Genomic DNA, 15,523 nt, shown 5'->3' with positions numbered 1-15,523 from the left:
TGGAGATTTTCAGAAAAGAATACATATTTTGTTAAAACCGCGAAATGGAGATACCGGGGGTTGAACCCTTGACTTCTCACATGCAAATCGAGCGCTCTTCCACTGAGCTATATTCCCTTCGGATGTACAAGTAGAGATCATCGTAAAAATAAATACTCTTAGACTAAAACCGCGAAATGGAGATACCGGGGGTTGAACCCGTGACTTCTCACATGCAAAGCGAGCGCTCTTCCACTGAGCTATATCCCCTTCGGATGGATGAGTGGAGATTTTCAGAAAAGAATACATATCTTGTTAAAACCGCGAAATGGAGATACCGGGGGTGGAACCCTGGACTTCTCACATGCAAAGCAAGCGCTCTTCCACTGAGCTATATCCCCTTCGAATGTACAAGTAGAGATCAACGTAAAAATTCAATTCAATTCAATCAAGTGTTTTGTAATTCAAATAAATACTTTTAGACTAAAACCGCCAAATGGAGATACCGGGGGTTGACCCCGGGACTTCTCACATGCAAAGCGAGCGCTCTTCCACTGAGCTATATCCCCTTCGGATGTACAAGTAGAGATCATCATTAAAGTAAATCCTTTTAGACTAAAACCGCGAAATGGAGATACCGGGGGTTGAACCCGGGACTTCTCACATGCAAAGCCAGCGCTCTTCCACTGAGCTCTATCCCCTTCGGATGGAGGAGTGGAGATTTTCATAAAAGAATACATATCTTGTTAAAACCGCGGAATGGAGATACCGGGGGTTGAACCCTGGACTTCTCACATGCAAAGCAAGCGCTCTTCCACTTAGCTATATCCCCTTCGGATGTACAAGTAGAGGTCATAGTAAAAATTCAATTCAATTCAATCAAGTGTTTTGTAATTCAAATAAATAGTTTTAGACTAAAACCGCGAAATGGAGATACCGGGGGTTGAACCCTGGACTTCTCACATGCAAAGCAAGCGCTCTTCCAATGAGCTATATCCCCTTCGGATATACAAGTAGAGAGCATCGTAAAAATAAATACTCATAGACTAAAACCGCGAAATGGAGACACCAGGGTCGAGTCCGCGACTTCTCACATGCAAAGCGAGCGCTCATCCACTGAGCTATATCCCCTTCGGATGTACGAGTAGAGATCATCATTAAATTAAATCCTTTTAGACTAAAACCGCGAAATGGAGATACCGGGGGTTGAACCCTGGACTTCTCACATGCAAAGCCAGCGCTCTTCCACTGAGCTATATCCCCTTCGAATGTACAAGTAGAGATCAACGTAAAAATTCAATTCAATTCAATCAAGTGTTTTGTAATTCAAATAAATACTTTTAGAATAAAACCGCCAAATGGAGATACCGGGGGTTGATCCCGGGACTTCTCACATGCAAAGCGAGCGCTCTTCCACTGAGCTATATCCCCTTCGGATGTACAAGTAGAGATCATCGTAAAAATTCAATTCAATTCAATCAAGTGTTTTGTAATTCAAATAAATACTTTTAGACTAAAACCGCGAAATGGAGATACCGGGGGTTGAACCCTGAACTTCTCACATGCAAAGCGAGCGCTCTTCCACTGAGCTATATCCCCTTCGGATGCATGAGTGGAGATTTTCAGAAAAGAATACATATTTTGTTAAAACCGCGAAATGGAGATACCGGGGGTTGAACCCTTGACTTCTCACATGCAAAGCGAGCGCTCTTCCACTGAGCTATATTCCCTTCGGATGTACAAGTAGAGATCATCGTAAAAATAAATACTCTTAGACTAAAACCGCGAAATGGAGATACCAGGGTCGAACCCGGGACTTCTCACATGCAAAGCGAGCGCTCATCCACTGAGCTATATCCCCTTCGGATGAATGAGTGGAGATTTTCAGAAAAGAATACATATTTTGTTAAAACCGCGAAATGGAGACACCGGGAGTTCAACCCTGGACTTCTCACATGCAAAGCCAGCGCTCTTCCACTGAGCTCTATCCCCTTCGGATGGATGAGTGGAGATTTTCAGAAAAGAATACATATCTTGTTAAAACCGCGAAATGGAGATACCGGGGGTTGAACCCTGGACTTCTCACATGCAAAGCAAGCGCTCTTCCACTGAGCTATATCCCCTTCGAATGTACAAGTAGAGATCAACGTAAAAATTCAATTCAATTCAATCAAGTGTTTTGTAATTCAAATAAATACTTTTAGACTAAAACCGCCAAATGGAGATACCGGGGGTTGACCCCGGGACTTCTCACATGCAAAGCGAGCGCTCTTCCACTGAGCTATATCCCCTTCGGATGTACAAGTAGAGATCATCATTAAAGTAAATCCTTTTAGACTAAAACCGCGAAATGGAGATACCGGGGGTTGAACCCGGGACTTCTCACATGCAAAGCCAGCGCTCTTCCACTGAGCTATATCCCCTTCGAATGTACAAGTAGAGATCAACGTAAAAATTCAATTCAATTCAATCAAGTGTTTTGTAATTCAAATAAATACTTTTAGACTAAAACCGCCAAATGGAGATACCGGGGGTTGATCCCGGGACTTCTCACATGCAAAGCGAGCGCTCTTCCACTGAGCTATATCCCCTTCGGATGTACAAGTAGAGATCATCATTAAAGTAAATCCTTTTAGACTAAAACCGCGAAATGGAGATACCGGGCGCTGAACCCGGGACTTCTCTCATGCAAAGCGAGCCCTCTTCCACTGAGCTATATCCCCTTCGGATGGATGAGTGGAGATTTTCAGATAAGAATACATATTTTGTTAAAACCGCGAAATGGAGATACCGGGGGTTGAACCCGTGACTTCTCACATGCAAAGCGAGCGCTCTTCCACTGAGCTATATCCCCTTCGGATGCATGAGTGGAGATTTTCAGAAAAGAATACATATTTTGTTAAAACCGCGAAATGGAGATACCGGGGGTTGAACCCGTGACTTCTCACATGCAAAGCGAGCGCTCTTCCACTGAGCTATATCCCCTTCGGATGCATGAGTGGAGATTTTCAGAAAAGAATACATATTTTGTTAAAACCGCGAAATGGAGATACCGGGGGTTGAACCCGTGACTTCTCACATGCAAAGCGAGCGCTCTTCCACTGAGCTATATTCCCTTCGGATGTACAAGTAGAGATCATCGTAAAAATAAATACTCTTAGACTAAAACCGCGAAATGGAGATACCAGGGTCGAACCCGGGACTTCTCACATGCAAAGCGAGCGCTCATCCACTGAGCTATATCCCCTTCGGATGAATGAGTGGAGATTTTCAGAAAAGAATACATATTTTGTTAAAACCGCGAAATGGAGACACCGGGAGTTGAACCCTGGACTTCTCACATGCAAAGCCAGCGCTCTTCCACTGAGCTCTATCCCCTTCGGATGGATGAGTGGAGATTTTCAGAAAAGAATACATATCTTGTTAAAACCGCGAAATGGAGATACCGGGGGTTGAACCCTGGACTTCTCACATGCAAAGCAAGCGCTCTTCCACTGAGCTATATCCCCTTCGGATGTACAAGTAGAGATCATCATTAAAGTAAATCCTTTTAGACTAAAACCGCGAAATGGAGATACCGGGGGTTGAACCCGGGACTTCTCACATGCAAAGCCAGCGCTCTTCCACTGAGCTCTATCCCCTTCGGATGGAGGAGTGGAGATTTTCATAAAAGAATACATATCTTGTTAAAACCGCGGAATGGAGATACCGGGGGTTGAACCCTGGACTTCTCACATGCAAAGCAACCGCTCTTCCACTTAGCTATATCCCCTTCGGATGTACAAGTAGAGATCATCATTAAATTAAATCCTTTTAGACTAAAACCGCGAAATGGAGATACCGGGGGTTGAACCCTGGACTTCTCACATGCAAAGCCAGCGCTCTTCCACTGAGCTATATCCCCTTCGAATGTACAAGTAGAGATCAACGTAAAAATTCAATTCAATTCAATCAAGTGTTTTGTAATTCAAATAAATACTTTTAGACTAAAACCGCCAAAAGGAGATACCGGGGGTTGATCCCGGGACTTCTCACATGCAAAGCGAGCGCTCTTCCACTGAGCTATATCCCCTTCGGATGTACAAGTAGAGATCATCATTAAAGTAAATCCTTTTAGACTAAAACCGCGAAATGGAGATACCGGGGGCTGAACCCGGGACTTCTCACATGCAAAGCGAGCCCTCTTCCACTGAGCTATATCCCCTTCGGATGGATGAGTGGAGATTTTCAGATAAGAATACATATTTTGTTAAAACCGCGAAATGGAGATACCGGGGGTTGAACCCTGGACTTCTCACATGCAAAGCAAGCGCTCTTCCACTGAGCTATATCCCCTTCGGATGTACAAGTAGAGATCATCTTAAAAATTCAATTCAATTCAATCAAGTGTTTTGTAATTCAAATAAATACTTTTAGACTAAAACCGCGAAATGGAGATACCGGGGGTTGAACCCTGGACTTCTTACATGCAAAGCAAGCGCTCTTCCACTTAGCTATATCCCCTTCGGATGTACGAGTAGAGATCATCGTTAAAATAAATCCTTTTAGACTAAAACCGCGAAATGGAGATACCGGGGGTTGAACCCTGGACTTCTCACATGCAAAGCAAGCGCTCTTCCACTGAGCTATATCCCCTTCGGATGTACAAGTAGAGATCATCTTAAAAATTCAATTCAATTCAATCAAGTGTTTTGTAATTCAAATAAATACTTTTAGACTAAAACCGCGAAATGGAGATACCGGGGGTTGAACCCTGGACTTCTTACATGCAAAGCAAGCGCTCTTCCACTTAGCTATATCCCCTTCGGATGTACGAGTAGAGATCATCGTTAAAATAAATCCTTTTAGACTAAAACCGCGAAATGGTGATACCGGGATCGAACCCGGGACATCTCACATGTAAAGCGAGCGCTCTTCCACTGAGCTATATCCCCTTCGGATGTACAAGTAGAGATCATCGTTAAAATAAATCCTTTTAGACTAAAACCGCGAAATGGTGATACCGGGGGTCGAACCCGGGACTTCTCACATGCAAAGCGAGCGCTCATCCACTGAGCTATATCCCCTTCGGATGGATGAGTGGAGATTTTCAGAAAAGAATACATATTTTGTTAAAACCGCGAAATGGAGATACCGTGGGTTGAACCCGTGACTTCTCACATGCAAAGCGAGCGCTCTTCCACTGAGCTATATCCCCTTCGGATGCATGAGTGGAGATTTTCAGAAAAGAATACATATTTTGTTAAAACCGCGAAATGGAGATACCGGGGGTTGAACCCTGGACTTCTCACATGCAAAGCGAGCGCTCTTCCACTGAGCTATATTCCCTTCCGATGTACGAGTAGAGGTCATGTAAAAATAAATACTCTTAGACTAAAACCGCGAAATGGAGATACCAGGGTCGAACCCGGGACTTCTCACATGCAAAGCGAGCGCTCATCCACTGAGCTATATCCCCTTCGGATGGATGAGTGGAGATTTTCAGAAAAGAATACATATTTTGTTAAAACCGCGAAATGGAGATACCGGGGGTTGAACCCGGGACTTCTCACATGCAAAGCGAGCGCTCTTCCACTGAGCTATATCCCCTTCGGATATACAAGTAGAGATCATCATAAAAATAAATACTCTTAGACTAAAACCGCGAAATGGAGATACCAGGGTCGAACCCGGGACTTCTCACATGCAAAGCGAGCGCTCATCCACTGAGCTACATCCCCTTCGGATGGATGAGTGGAGATTTTCAGAAAAGAATACATATTTTGTTAAAACCGCGAAATGGAGATACCGGGGGTTGAACCCGGGACTTCTCACATGCAAAGCGAGCGCTCTTCCACTGAGCTATATCCCCTTCGGATATACAAGTAGAGATCATCGTAAAAATAAATACTCTTAGACTAAAACCGCGAAATGGAGATACCAGGGTCGAACCCGGGACTTCTCACATGCAAAGCGAGCGCTCATCCACTGAGCTATATCCCCTTCGGATGGATGAGTGGAGATTTTCAGAAAAGAATACATATTTTGTTAAAACCGCGAAATGGAGATACCGGGGGTTGAACCCGGGACTTCTCACATGCAAAGCGAGCGCTCTTCCACTGAGCTATATCCCCTTCGGATATACAAGTAGAGATCATCATAAAAATAAATACTCTTAGACTAAAACCGCGAAATGGAGATACCAGGGTCGAACCCGGGACTTCTCACATGCAAAGCGAGCGCTCATCCACTGAGCTACATCCCCTTCGGATGGATGAGTGGAGATTTTCAGAAAAGAATACATATTTTGTTAAAACCGCGAAATGGAGATACCGGGGGTTGAACCCGGGACTTCTCACATGCAAAGCGAGCGCTCTTCCACTGAGCTATATCCCCTTCGGACGGTTCAATTGAAAAACTGGAGCCTTGGAAAAATTATCCACCGTCCTTCGATAGTTGGGTGTAAGAAATAGTGGTAAAATAAAATCATGAGTTTCTACATTACTTTGCCTTTCGATTTATCAATGGACTATTTTCCCGATAATCGTATTAGCCAGAAACTTTTAATTTAAACGGGCCTTACGAAGTTGGATTAGCTGAAATAAGTTATTCTAGAACTTGGAGCAATATACAAACCGATGCCGTAATATCGTTGTTAAAAAAATCAATTTGTGGTGAAAATTAGATTATAGATAACAAATTATGATTCAATTACAGCTTTGCTACATTTTTTAAAATCTGAAACAGAAAAAGCTATATCTATGTCGAAACATTATGATGATAAAGAAGCAATGATATTTGAATATTTTCAGTCACGTTGAAGAAGAACTATACAGTTATCATATCAGGGTTCTTGGCGGTTGCACTTGGTTTTACAAAGGAAATGGTTCAAAATTTCAGTATCACTGATTATAATTTAAGAGATTTTACAGTCGATTTGAATGTTGGAATGGATTCATTATTTGTTTATTCCGACATTGTGGAAAATCGCATCGTAGGTGACGTTAGTGCGCTTCTTTTTCGTATTGTGAGTGTACAAGGAAAAGACGGGGGAACTATAGATAAAGACTTCATACGTCCTCATTACATTCCCGTAGCCGGAAATTCTTTTCAAACTAATAACTCTAACTAGCGAACTGAGAGTTCCAGTTCAATTTGAACGTGGTAAAGTTCATATAGTTCATTTGAAAAGAGGATATTGATAAAGGAGAATCATGACTTCAGACTACGAGAGGTAATATTTAAACCAAGGCAATTTGACTCGAATTGTCATCCTGGCTATGATAATTATTATACTATTCAAGCAGGTAACGGAAATATTCCATTTTATCGCGGTATCCCAGCGTACGTTGATAAGGGCTTTCTAGTATAATTAGCTCGGCTTTTAAACGCACTGCACCATTATTCAAGAAAGGAGCAATTTTTCTTGGGAAAAAATTGTTAAACACTGCCGCTAAAGAAGCCACTGACGTCGCTAGTGATGTACCGTTGAAATGCGCGTTGAAAACACGTGGAACTGAAGCTGGAAAGGAAACATTTTCGGAATTGAAGGTATAAATTAAGAATGAAATGACTGGAAGCGGGATAAGGAAAAAGAGAAAGAAGATTGGTGTTAAAAGAAAAAGAAAAACGTCTACCCTAGTTAGTTCAGCTCTGGGAACGAAAAGGAGAAGGTCAGCGATATTTTCATGAATTGAAGATAATAACTTTTGAATGGCGTTAATTCATCCGTAGTCAGGTACATAAACAACCTCTGACCTGGATATTATTGGCGGAAAATGGGTTGAATATAGCCCTTTATCTAATGTGGACGAAAATTCGACCATTACCTTTGTTATACCTGGAAATTCGGAAACTTACATAGAGATATCCAAAACTCTTCTCCCCGTGCAATTAAAAATAATCAGACTCGAAAATCTTTTTCTAAAGGCTCTTTTCAGTGAATTGCAAAAAGACTGCTATGACGCTTCTGTTCTTTTTAACCTCGGTAAGTGGTATTTTACAATTAAGTATTAATAAAATGAGAGTCAGGAAAGAAGACATAAACGAGATTTATTAACCTTAAATATAATTTACCACTTAGGTACTACTACCCCTCACACATTTGTGATTGACAAAACTATACTCGATTATGATAAAACCTTTGGCACTTAGTGAATTCTCTGAATTGGACGCTACCGACATGCTGAAAGCGCAATGTGAACAGCACCACACTATGATTGCTTGCATTATGAACACTTCCGTCACTACAATTCCGAATTCGGTACATGTAACGACAACCAAGAAAGATCGATTGAAAAATGGTTTAACTTGTGGTAAGGTGTTTCTTCCAAGGCCCTTTACCTACGCACATTCGCAAAACTTTAATCTCATGGCTAGAAAAAATGGTTTGCAAAATTAAATGTGAACAATATGGACGTATCAAAAACTTATGGACCATACATTAAGGACAAATCGGAAAAATCTAGTAACAACGGTCCAGCGAGCACATCCAAGAAGGACAGTGGAGCGAACACATCCAAGAAGGACAGTGGAGCGAACACATCCAAGAAGGACAGTGGAGCGAACACATCCAAGAAGGACAGTGGAGCGAACACATCCAAGAAGAACAGTGGAGCGAACACATCCAAGAAGGACAGTGGAGCGAACACATCCAAGAAGGACAGTGGAGCGAATACATCCAAGAAGGACAGTGGAGCGAACACATCCAAGAAGGAAAGTGGAGCGAACACATCCAAGAAGGACAGTGGAGCGAACACATCCAAGAAGGACAGTGGAGCGAACACATCCAAGAAGGACAGTGGAGCGAACACATCCAAGAAGGACAGTGGAGCGAACACATCCAAGAAGGACAGTGGAGCGAACACATCCAAGAAGGACAGTGGAGCGAACACATCCAAGAAGGACAGTGGAGCGAACACATCCAAGAAGGACAGTGGAGCGAACACATCCAAGAAGGACAGTGGAGCGAACACATCCAAGAAGGACAGTGGAGCGAACACATCCAAGAAGGACAGTGGAGCGAACACATCCAAGAAGGACAGTGGAGCGAATACATCCAAGAAGGACAGTGGAGCGAATACATCCAAGAAGGACAGTGGAGCGAATACATCCAAGAAGGACAGTGGAGCGAATACATCCAAGAAGGACAGTGGAGCGAACACATCCAAGAAGGACAGTGGAGCGAACACATCCAAGAAGGACAGTGGAGCGAACACATCCAAGAAGGACAGTGGAGCGAACACATCCAAGAAGGACAGTGGAGCGAGCACATCCAATAAGGGCAGTGTAACAAGCACATCCGATATTAACAATACTCCTCAATCTCCCATTGACGTTTTGTTTTCCGGGTTCAAACATACAAAACCAAAAACCGGACTCCTTTCCTCATGTATAAAATTACATGACGACAGTGAACTAACTACATATTCTTCAGAAGTGATACCTTCATCGGACGTTCTGGTAATTAAACACTATCCAACATCTGAAATAGCTTACGAATTCTCGTCAGAATGGTGGCGTCATTGTCAACTAGATATGACCTTACCTTTATTAAGTAACGTAGAAGACGACAAACCAATTTTAAACGCCTTGTCGACCTTTATGGGATGGGCCATGAAAATAATGGACAATCCAAAAACGCAAAACTCGACAAGATCTATTCGCTCTTGGAAAGAAAAGTAAGTTTTCCTGCTTGGCGCAAGGGAGACGTTAATATAAAAGAAATTACTTAGTAAAATATATGATTAAAAAAATGTAAAATATTTTGTGAAAAAATACCCAAGTAGCGTTACTTCACGGGAAAGACTACATTGCAAGGGTAGATATATCTGGAAGTAAACTTAACGAGGTTTTAGAAATGAAATTGTTACAACTTGTGGTTTGCCCAATAATGTCATAAACAAAAGACTCCACCTTTATTCTTACATTCTATTCTCATGAAACTCAACAGATTTCCAAGACAATAGCAGTTATATAAAAACGTCCAAAAATTTTCTAGTTATTTTTATCCACTCAATACTTAATCAATATTTAATTCAATCAACTGATTTTACTGTTAATCGATCTAGTCCCTCTAAATTAATTGAAAAAATTACATATCCACGCTTTTTCAAGAACAATTACATTTTCCGAAAACATTTTATCATGAAATTAATTGTTCTTGAAAAAGCGTAGATATGTAATTTTTTCAATAATTTAGAGGGACTAGATCGATTAACAGTAAAATCAGTTGATTGAATTAAATATTGATCAAGGATTGAGTATATAAAAATAACTAGAAAAAAGTTTCAATATCTGAACTTCAGTCAATTGATAAACCTCACTCATATCGTTTGTTTTTTCGGCCTTGGTCCAAACCAAGACGTTTTTATATAATATCTGTCACTTCAGTCTTAATGTAAATAAATTTTGAATAATTATGTTTGCTTTACCGTCATACATTTGCACTCTAAAATATAATGATGCATTCAAACACCATATATGCTGTTTTTTCCAGTGCCAAAAAAGACATCATTTAGGGTGTACTTTAACCCCAACCCCATTTCTACGATCAATTCACGCCATTAACTAATATTTTTTGGAATTATTAAGGAAATATTAGGCATTTAAGCACCATTTACAGTGGCTTTTAACATCATTTTTTGACAATCTATTGAACTTCTAATATTACTTAGTTTAAGGGTTTTAAAAGTAGGGATTAAGTATGCTACCTATGTCACATTATTAAACCAAGTGAAGTGAAATAATTGTTAAATATTTATTATAACCACTACACCACAGACACGTGGTAAGTCTAAGTTTTCCAAGAGATCTAACTAATTATTATGTCCAATCACGATGGTTAAAACATGTATCTACCAGGGCTTGAACCTGGGACCTTCCGCGTGTGAAGCGGACGTGATAACCACTGCACCATAGATACGTGGTAGCACTAAGTTTTCCAAGAGATCTAGCTAATTCTTATGTCCAATCACGATCGTCAATACATGTATCTACCAGGGCTCGAACCTGGGACCTTCCGCGTGTGAAGCGGACGTGATAACCACCACACTACAGATACGTAGTGACACTTGAGTTTTCCAAGAGATATCTAGCTAATTATTATGTCCAATCACGATGGTCAAAGCCGTACTTCTGTAGTTAAGTAAAATTAACATACTTAGACTTAATTGTTTTGATCAAACTGGCTGATAGCACACCCTGAATACTTAATTGTTAATTTAAGATAATTCCGAAAAGTATCTTTGCTGTAGTTTTAAAGTTATCGGTGGGGAAAAATCACGAAAAACCCATGTTAATCTCCATAGGAAATTAGCAAAAGCGGGTGAATATTACTTTAGCGTTACAAAACGGTATCAAGTCATATCTACAAGGGCCTACCGGCCCTGTAGAATAAATGTATATTAATATCGAACTATAGAGGTTATTTTTTATATAGATAGGTATATTAATGTCTTCTATAATCTTTAGTATCATTTCCACAATAAAAAATGTATTTTAGGTTAAATTAAAAAATAGCGTATCAGACATAATTATATTTTTTTAAACTCTTAATAAGAGTAGAATAAGGTTGTATTATAAAAAACCATGTCTGGGCCTGTATTCTAAAAAAAATGGGCTTGAGATTTTGGTATAAAAGCTCGAGCATCGGCATTGGATTTTCACAATCGAACTATCAACAATGAACAAGTATCAGGAATCACAGTCCCTCTCCCAGTCACTTATCGATTCACCGCCAACGTCTCCCGGTGCTCGACCAGGACCGAGTAGCGGTCGTCATTCCTTAGACCGTTTTCTAAAACCGGCTGCCCCGGAGATATTGATCGAGTCAGACGACGAGTCATTTGTGCAGGAAGTCCTGCAAAAGCACGTCGTCGGAATCCACGGGATCGAGGGGTCGTACCGGCTGAGGAGCGAAGGCCAGTACTTTGAAACAAAAGTACCGGCGCGAAAGGGAGATTATTTTATAGACGTTAGCGTCTACAAATTCAAAGACATTAAGGACGCCCAGGCTGACAAGCTCTGGGAGTGTTCCCATAAACGACTCAAGCGAGTCATTGACGCTAAAAGCCGGGACGGCGTTAAGCTGCTGAACGCATTCCACCGTTTGGTGGAAGACGTAAAGGGTGACGCTGAGGCCACGCAGCAGCCGCCCAGCAAAGTACGTATCTATTTAACAATAAATCTAAAAACCAAGATTTTTTCTAATTGTTTTATTTTCTGATAGAGATTTAAAAAATGAGCAGGAGCAACAGCAGCAGCGGCAGCGACTCGGAGGGTATCGAAAGGGAGGAGGAACACGCGCAGGTAAACCGGTACTACACAATTGAGCGGCAAATAGACAAAACGAGTCGCAAGTGGCACTGTAATCAAATCGATTTGCGTAATGCTTTCAAAAATCTGGAAGACATTCCGACAAGAGATTTTTTCGAATTTTTCGAAAAATTCTCGACGAAGTTATACGCAAATTAGTAACCGAGAACCCCGGGTATAATCGAGTTCGATTTGTTTTAAGCTCCCCCGGATTGACGACCCTCGTTAATATTAAATTTATAAAAATTGACAAATTCACCAGTAAGCGAATTATGCGCACAATCTATAGAGTGACGCAATCTAGTCGGGATTTTGTCTTTAATGGGGAAGATTTTCAGTTTGACATAATTTTTCTAAACCTCGACGCAAATATAGGAGTTTATTATATTAAACGTCGATCAGGAAAACGCTCTCGCCTCGTAGTAGCGCGTCCCTCGGCAAAATTTGCCAAATTTGTCCCTTATTTACAGAGTTTGCGTCAAACTAGCTGAAAAAAACGGCGAACACTCTTGAACAATAGTAGCGCGCCTCAATTAAAGAGTATTCAGACAATTTGCAAGAATTTAAAGGGCGGGGGCATTTTTTTGAGTAAAGACCGTAAAAAACGCTTAGCAAAGTACGAAAAAATTATTAGACAACTCGGATCGAGTACCTTGTCGCAGAAAAGCAAAAAAAGTTCTCTTTGCAGCAATCAGGTGGCTTTCTCACAGCGTTGCTTGGCGCAATCTTGCCCTCAATTGTACTTAACAGGCGTACATAAAATTTATGTGAATAGCCCCTCGATGGGCTACTTTTAACTCTGCTAAAATGATTACCCGCAATCCATATCTATATCTATATAAATCAAAGTCCTGACTGACTGATAATCAACGCCCAGCCCAAAACCGCCTGCCCCAGAAGGCTGAAAATTTGCAGGAACGTTAAGGCTTGTCCAGACTATATGATTTTCTTCGCTTTGCTCGTTACGTAACGCTCGCGCGCGTGGTACGCCTTTGGCGAATATCGTTCACACATCAAAAATACGCCTCTAAGCTGAAAGCGTAGATCTCTGCGAACGAAGCAAAAATCTTTGGCGTGTCAAAGATTTTCGCACAGATCGCGCCCGCGCGACCATTTGAAGAGCTTCCGCGCAGTTTTCGCGCACCTCACTATATCCGGCTTCCGGTCTGCGATCTCTCTTCTAAAAAATCGTAGAACTTTTGGAAAATTCCGGGCGAGAAAATGAGTTGCCGTGATAATTTAGCAATCAACGAGGAAGAAATAATTAATGAAGTGAGAAGTTTTCCCGAGCTGTGGGATACTAAACTGCAGATCTACAAAAATACTAGAAACAAAGACGCTGCATGGATTAGAATTTCGGAAAGGATGAAATATCCTAGTAAGTATGACCAAGGCTTAGATACAAATTTGTTGTTTGAACTATAATCTAAGTATTATTTTCGTCTTTTTAGTTGAGGAATTGAAGGCAAAATGGAAGCAGCTTAGAGATAAATATGTTAGAGAGAAAAAGTCTATAACCGCTTCACAGTTAAGTGGAAGTGGAATATCAACAAGGGACAAATGGGAACTGTTTGAGTTAATGGAATTTCTGAAGGATACCATCAAACCCAGAAAGTATGTAAAACTGATTGTTTCTACATTTGCCGTTTGATTTAAAGGAACTCTATTTTTGTTTTAGAACAACAAGTAGCATGACTAATCCAAAAAAGAATAGTGTACAAATATGTGAAAATGGCAAGTCGACTGAAGTCGAACCCGAATTGGTGATAGAAACCAACGTGGGAGATTTTGTTATTAATCAAATTCGAGAATCGGAGAACGAGGAAGAATTAGAAAGTGTATCTAGGAAAACCAGTGTGTCAGACAACCTATCGAGACCTTCAACAAGCTCAAGTACCTCTGTCTTCGCAAATGAAAACATCAATGAAGAAAAACCTGCATCCAAGAATAGTAATAACAATTTAAATGACACTGCGGTTCATTCCCGCAAAAAGCCAAGAATAAGCAAAAGTGACCCATACGAACAAACTTTACTCAAAATATGGAAAGAAAACACAAAGATTTTGAGCAATGATTGTGAGAACAAAGTTAAGTCATCAGAAGAATTATTCCTTTTGAGCTTGGAAGATGACTTAAAATCTTTAGAGCCCAAGTATCAAAGAAAAGCGAAACAAGGCATTTTAAAATTACTTGATGATTTAATTACTGAGCAAGAAGAAGAAAAGAGGGCTAGAGATTTAAATGATTGAATAATTAGTATGTTTTACTTTTAATGGATACCAATAAACCCTTGTTCATAAACCTATTCGTCGTTTGTTGTCAAAATAAACAATATTACAAACATACTGGAATGTTTAATTACACAAGCATTTAATGAATTAAACTATTAGTACTTTTTAGTTTCAGTTTAGACATAACAATAACTTTATCCAGATTAATCTCTGAGCCGACTTTGCCAGGAGACTTTCCCAGTTCCGTTAAAATAGGTTTTAAGATAATCTCTAATTACTCTATTTATTTGTTTGTGTCCTCTAGTTCCCTGACGTGAAAGCTTGGTTAAACTATCATTGACTAGGTCTTTCCTCCAATCTCCTTCTTGCAGTTTTCCGTTTTCATCGATGTAATCTGAGAATTTATGCGGACAGTAGGTTTTCACACTTAATTCGTTGTCGTTCTGCATTAAAAAATTATGCAAGCAGACAATAGCTTTAACTATTTCGCAACAATTTTCAGGATCTAGGCCAATTGAGTTTCTTAAAACCCTAAACCGAACACTTGAAATACCAAACGCATTCTCAATGCAGCGTCTTGCCCGAGATAGCCTATAATTGAATATATCCTCATCATCAGGGAGATATCTTCCAGGATAGGGTCGCATTAAATGGGTTTGGAGTGGGAAAGCTTCATCCCCCACAAAACAGAAAGGAAGATCAAGGCCATCTTTCTCCACTTTCCTTGGGCTCGGGAAAAACTCGTCGTCTAGAATAGCTTTTCCCAAATCACAAGCAGCAAATACTCCACCATCACTTATCCGTCCAAAATTTCCAATATCAACGTAATTGAATTTATAATTTGCATCACATGAAGCCATTAAAACAATACTGTGGTGCCCTTTATAGTTAAAGTATTGTGATCCGGCATTACGAGGAGCTACTAATTGCACGTGTTTGCCATCAATGGCACCAACACAATTGGGAAAGTTCCACTTTTTAAAAAAATCTAGGGCTGTGTTTAGCATTGATTCTTTCGT

The 15,523-nt window shown here is 40.6% G+C and overlaps 1 protein-coding gene and 25 non-coding genes across 26 annotated transcripts; 1 reads left to right on the top strand and 25 right to left on the bottom strand.

The window, feature by feature from the left end:
* Positions 1 to 177: 177 nt before the first annotated feature.
* Positions 178 to 249, bottom strand: TRNAA-UGC (transfer RNA alanine (anticodon UGC)). The gene has a single exon. It is a non-coding gene; the product is annotated as a tRNA-Ala (tRNA).
* A 227-nt stretch (positions 250 to 476) lies between these two features.
* TRNAA-UGC (transfer RNA alanine (anticodon UGC)) lies at positions 477 to 548 on the bottom strand. Its single transcript has one exon. It is a non-coding gene; the product is annotated as a tRNA-Ala (tRNA).
* Positions 549 to 1,170: 622 nt separating this feature from the next.
* TRNAA-UGC (transfer RNA alanine (anticodon UGC)) lies at positions 1,171 to 1,242 on the bottom strand. Its single transcript has one exon. It is a non-coding gene; the product is annotated as a tRNA-Ala (tRNA).
* Positions 1,243 to 1,338: 96 nt separating this feature from the next.
* TRNAA-UGC (transfer RNA alanine (anticodon UGC)) lies at positions 1,339 to 1,410 on the bottom strand. The gene has a single exon. It is a non-coding gene; the product is annotated as a tRNA-Ala (tRNA).
* A 96-nt stretch (positions 1,411 to 1,506) lies between these two features.
* TRNAA-UGC (transfer RNA alanine (anticodon UGC)) lies at positions 1,507 to 1,578 on the bottom strand. The gene has a single exon. It is a non-coding gene; the product is annotated as a tRNA-Ala (tRNA).
* A 452-nt stretch (positions 1,579 to 2,030) lies between these two features.
* On the bottom strand, positions 2,031 to 2,102 carry TRNAA-UGC (transfer RNA alanine (anticodon UGC)). The gene has a single exon. It is a non-coding gene; the product is annotated as a tRNA-Ala (tRNA).
* A 96-nt stretch (positions 2,103 to 2,198) lies between these two features.
* TRNAA-UGC (transfer RNA alanine (anticodon UGC)) lies at positions 2,199 to 2,270 on the bottom strand. Its single transcript has one exon. It is a non-coding gene; the product is annotated as a tRNA-Ala (tRNA).
* A 60-nt stretch (positions 2,271 to 2,330) lies between these two features.
* TRNAA-UGC (transfer RNA alanine (anticodon UGC)) lies at positions 2,331 to 2,402 on the bottom strand. The gene has a single exon. It is a non-coding gene; the product is annotated as a tRNA-Ala (tRNA).
* Positions 2,403 to 2,498: 96 nt separating this feature from the next.
* TRNAA-UGC (transfer RNA alanine (anticodon UGC)) lies at positions 2,499 to 2,570 on the bottom strand. Its single transcript has one exon. It is a non-coding gene; the product is annotated as a tRNA-Ala (tRNA).
* Positions 2,571 to 2,761: 191 nt separating this feature from the next.
* Positions 2,762 to 2,833, bottom strand: TRNAA-UGC (transfer RNA alanine (anticodon UGC)). The gene has a single exon. It is a non-coding gene; the product is annotated as a tRNA-Ala (tRNA).
* A 59-nt stretch (positions 2,834 to 2,892) lies between these two features.
* Positions 2,893 to 2,964, bottom strand: TRNAA-UGC (transfer RNA alanine (anticodon UGC)). The gene has a single exon. It is a non-coding gene; the product is annotated as a tRNA-Ala (tRNA).
* Positions 2,965 to 3,023: 59 nt separating this feature from the next.
* On the bottom strand, positions 3,024 to 3,095 carry TRNAA-UGC (transfer RNA alanine (anticodon UGC)). The gene has a single exon. It is a non-coding gene; the product is annotated as a tRNA-Ala (tRNA).
* Positions 3,096 to 3,416: 321 nt separating this feature from the next.
* Positions 3,417 to 3,488, bottom strand: TRNAA-UGC (transfer RNA alanine (anticodon UGC)). The gene has a single exon. It is a non-coding gene; the product is annotated as a tRNA-Ala (tRNA).
* A 323-nt stretch (positions 3,489 to 3,811) lies between these two features.
* On the bottom strand, positions 3,812 to 3,883 carry TRNAA-UGC (transfer RNA alanine (anticodon UGC)). The gene has a single exon. It is a non-coding gene; the product is annotated as a tRNA-Ala (tRNA).
* Positions 3,884 to 3,979: 96 nt separating this feature from the next.
* On the bottom strand, positions 3,980 to 4,051 carry TRNAA-UGC (transfer RNA alanine (anticodon UGC)). Its single transcript has one exon. It is a non-coding gene; the product is annotated as a tRNA-Ala (tRNA).
* Positions 4,052 to 4,242: 191 nt separating this feature from the next.
* TRNAA-UGC (transfer RNA alanine (anticodon UGC)) lies at positions 4,243 to 4,314 on the bottom strand. The gene has a single exon. It is a non-coding gene; the product is annotated as a tRNA-Ala (tRNA).
* A 228-nt stretch (positions 4,315 to 4,542) lies between these two features.
* On the bottom strand, positions 4,543 to 4,614 carry TRNAA-UGC (transfer RNA alanine (anticodon UGC)). Its single transcript has one exon. It is a non-coding gene; the product is annotated as a tRNA-Ala (tRNA).
* A 359-nt stretch (positions 4,615 to 4,973) lies between these two features.
* On the bottom strand, positions 4,974 to 5,045 carry TRNAA-UGC (transfer RNA alanine (anticodon UGC)). Its single transcript has one exon. It is a non-coding gene; the product is annotated as a tRNA-Ala (tRNA).
* A 190-nt stretch (positions 5,046 to 5,235) lies between these two features.
* Positions 5,236 to 5,307, bottom strand: TRNAA-UGC (transfer RNA alanine (anticodon UGC)). Its single transcript has one exon. It is a non-coding gene; the product is annotated as a tRNA-Ala (tRNA).
* A 189-nt stretch (positions 5,308 to 5,496) lies between these two features.
* TRNAA-UGC (transfer RNA alanine (anticodon UGC)) lies at positions 5,497 to 5,568 on the bottom strand. The gene has a single exon. It is a non-coding gene; the product is annotated as a tRNA-Ala (tRNA).
* Positions 5,569 to 5,758: 190 nt separating this feature from the next.
* Positions 5,759 to 5,830, bottom strand: TRNAA-UGC (transfer RNA alanine (anticodon UGC)). The gene has a single exon. It is a non-coding gene; the product is annotated as a tRNA-Ala (tRNA).
* A 190-nt stretch (positions 5,831 to 6,020) lies between these two features.
* TRNAA-UGC (transfer RNA alanine (anticodon UGC)) lies at positions 6,021 to 6,092 on the bottom strand. Its single transcript has one exon. It is a non-coding gene; the product is annotated as a tRNA-Ala (tRNA).
* A 190-nt stretch (positions 6,093 to 6,282) lies between these two features.
* Positions 6,283 to 6,354, bottom strand: TRNAA-UGC (transfer RNA alanine (anticodon UGC)). The gene has a single exon. It is a non-coding gene; the product is annotated as a tRNA-Ala (tRNA).
* Positions 6,355 to 10,809: 4,455 nt separating this feature from the next.
* Positions 10,810 to 10,882, bottom strand: TRNAV-CAC (transfer RNA valine (anticodon CAC)). Its single transcript has one exon. It is a non-coding gene; the product is annotated as a tRNA-Val (tRNA).
* Positions 10,883 to 10,947: 65 nt separating this feature from the next.
* TRNAV-CAC (transfer RNA valine (anticodon CAC)) lies at positions 10,948 to 11,020 on the bottom strand. The gene has a single exon. It is a non-coding gene; the product is annotated as a tRNA-Val (tRNA).
* A 2,179-nt stretch (positions 11,021 to 13,199) lies between these two features.
* LOC149588995 (uncharacterized) lies at positions 13,200 to 14,618 on the top strand. The gene is made up of 3 exons (XM_089861865.1): positions 13,200 to 13,651; positions 13,725 to 13,887; positions 13,952 to 14,618. Exons 1-3 carry the CDS (start codon positions 13,495 to 13,497, stop codon positions 14,520 to 14,522), a joined length of 891 nt encoding a protein of 296 aa, XP_089717991.1. The 5' UTR covers positions 13,200 to 13,494; the 3' UTR covers positions 14,523 to 14,618.
* The last annotated feature ends 905 nt before the right edge of the window (positions 14,619 to 15,523 follow it).

This window comes from Phalangium opilio, unplaced genomic scaffold (assembly GCF_054372755.1).
Source record: "Phalangium opilio isolate 3A_F unplaced genomic scaffold, DU_Popi_V2 ptg000523l_1, whole genome shotgun sequence".
In the NCBI taxonomy this organism is placed as follows: domain Eukaryota; kingdom Metazoa; phylum Arthropoda; class Arachnida; order Opiliones; family Phalangiidae; genus Phalangium; species Phalangium opilio.
Note: the sequence above shows the minus strand (reverse complement) of the source record. Positions and strands in the feature narration are given on the sequence as shown.

Coding starts and splice junctions, on each gene's coding strand:
- LOC149588995 (XM_089861865.1), top strand. CDS start 13,495: ATGAGTTGCCGTGATAATTTAGCAATCAACGAGGAAGAAATAATTAAT. Junction 13,652..13,724: donor GGAAAGGATGAAATATCCTA/GTAAGTATGACC, acceptor TCGTCTTTTTAG/TTGAGGAATTGAAGGCAAAA. Junction 13,888..13,951: donor GATACCATCAAACCCAGAAA/GTATGTAAAACT, acceptor TTTTTGTTTTAG/AACAACAAGTAGCATGACTA.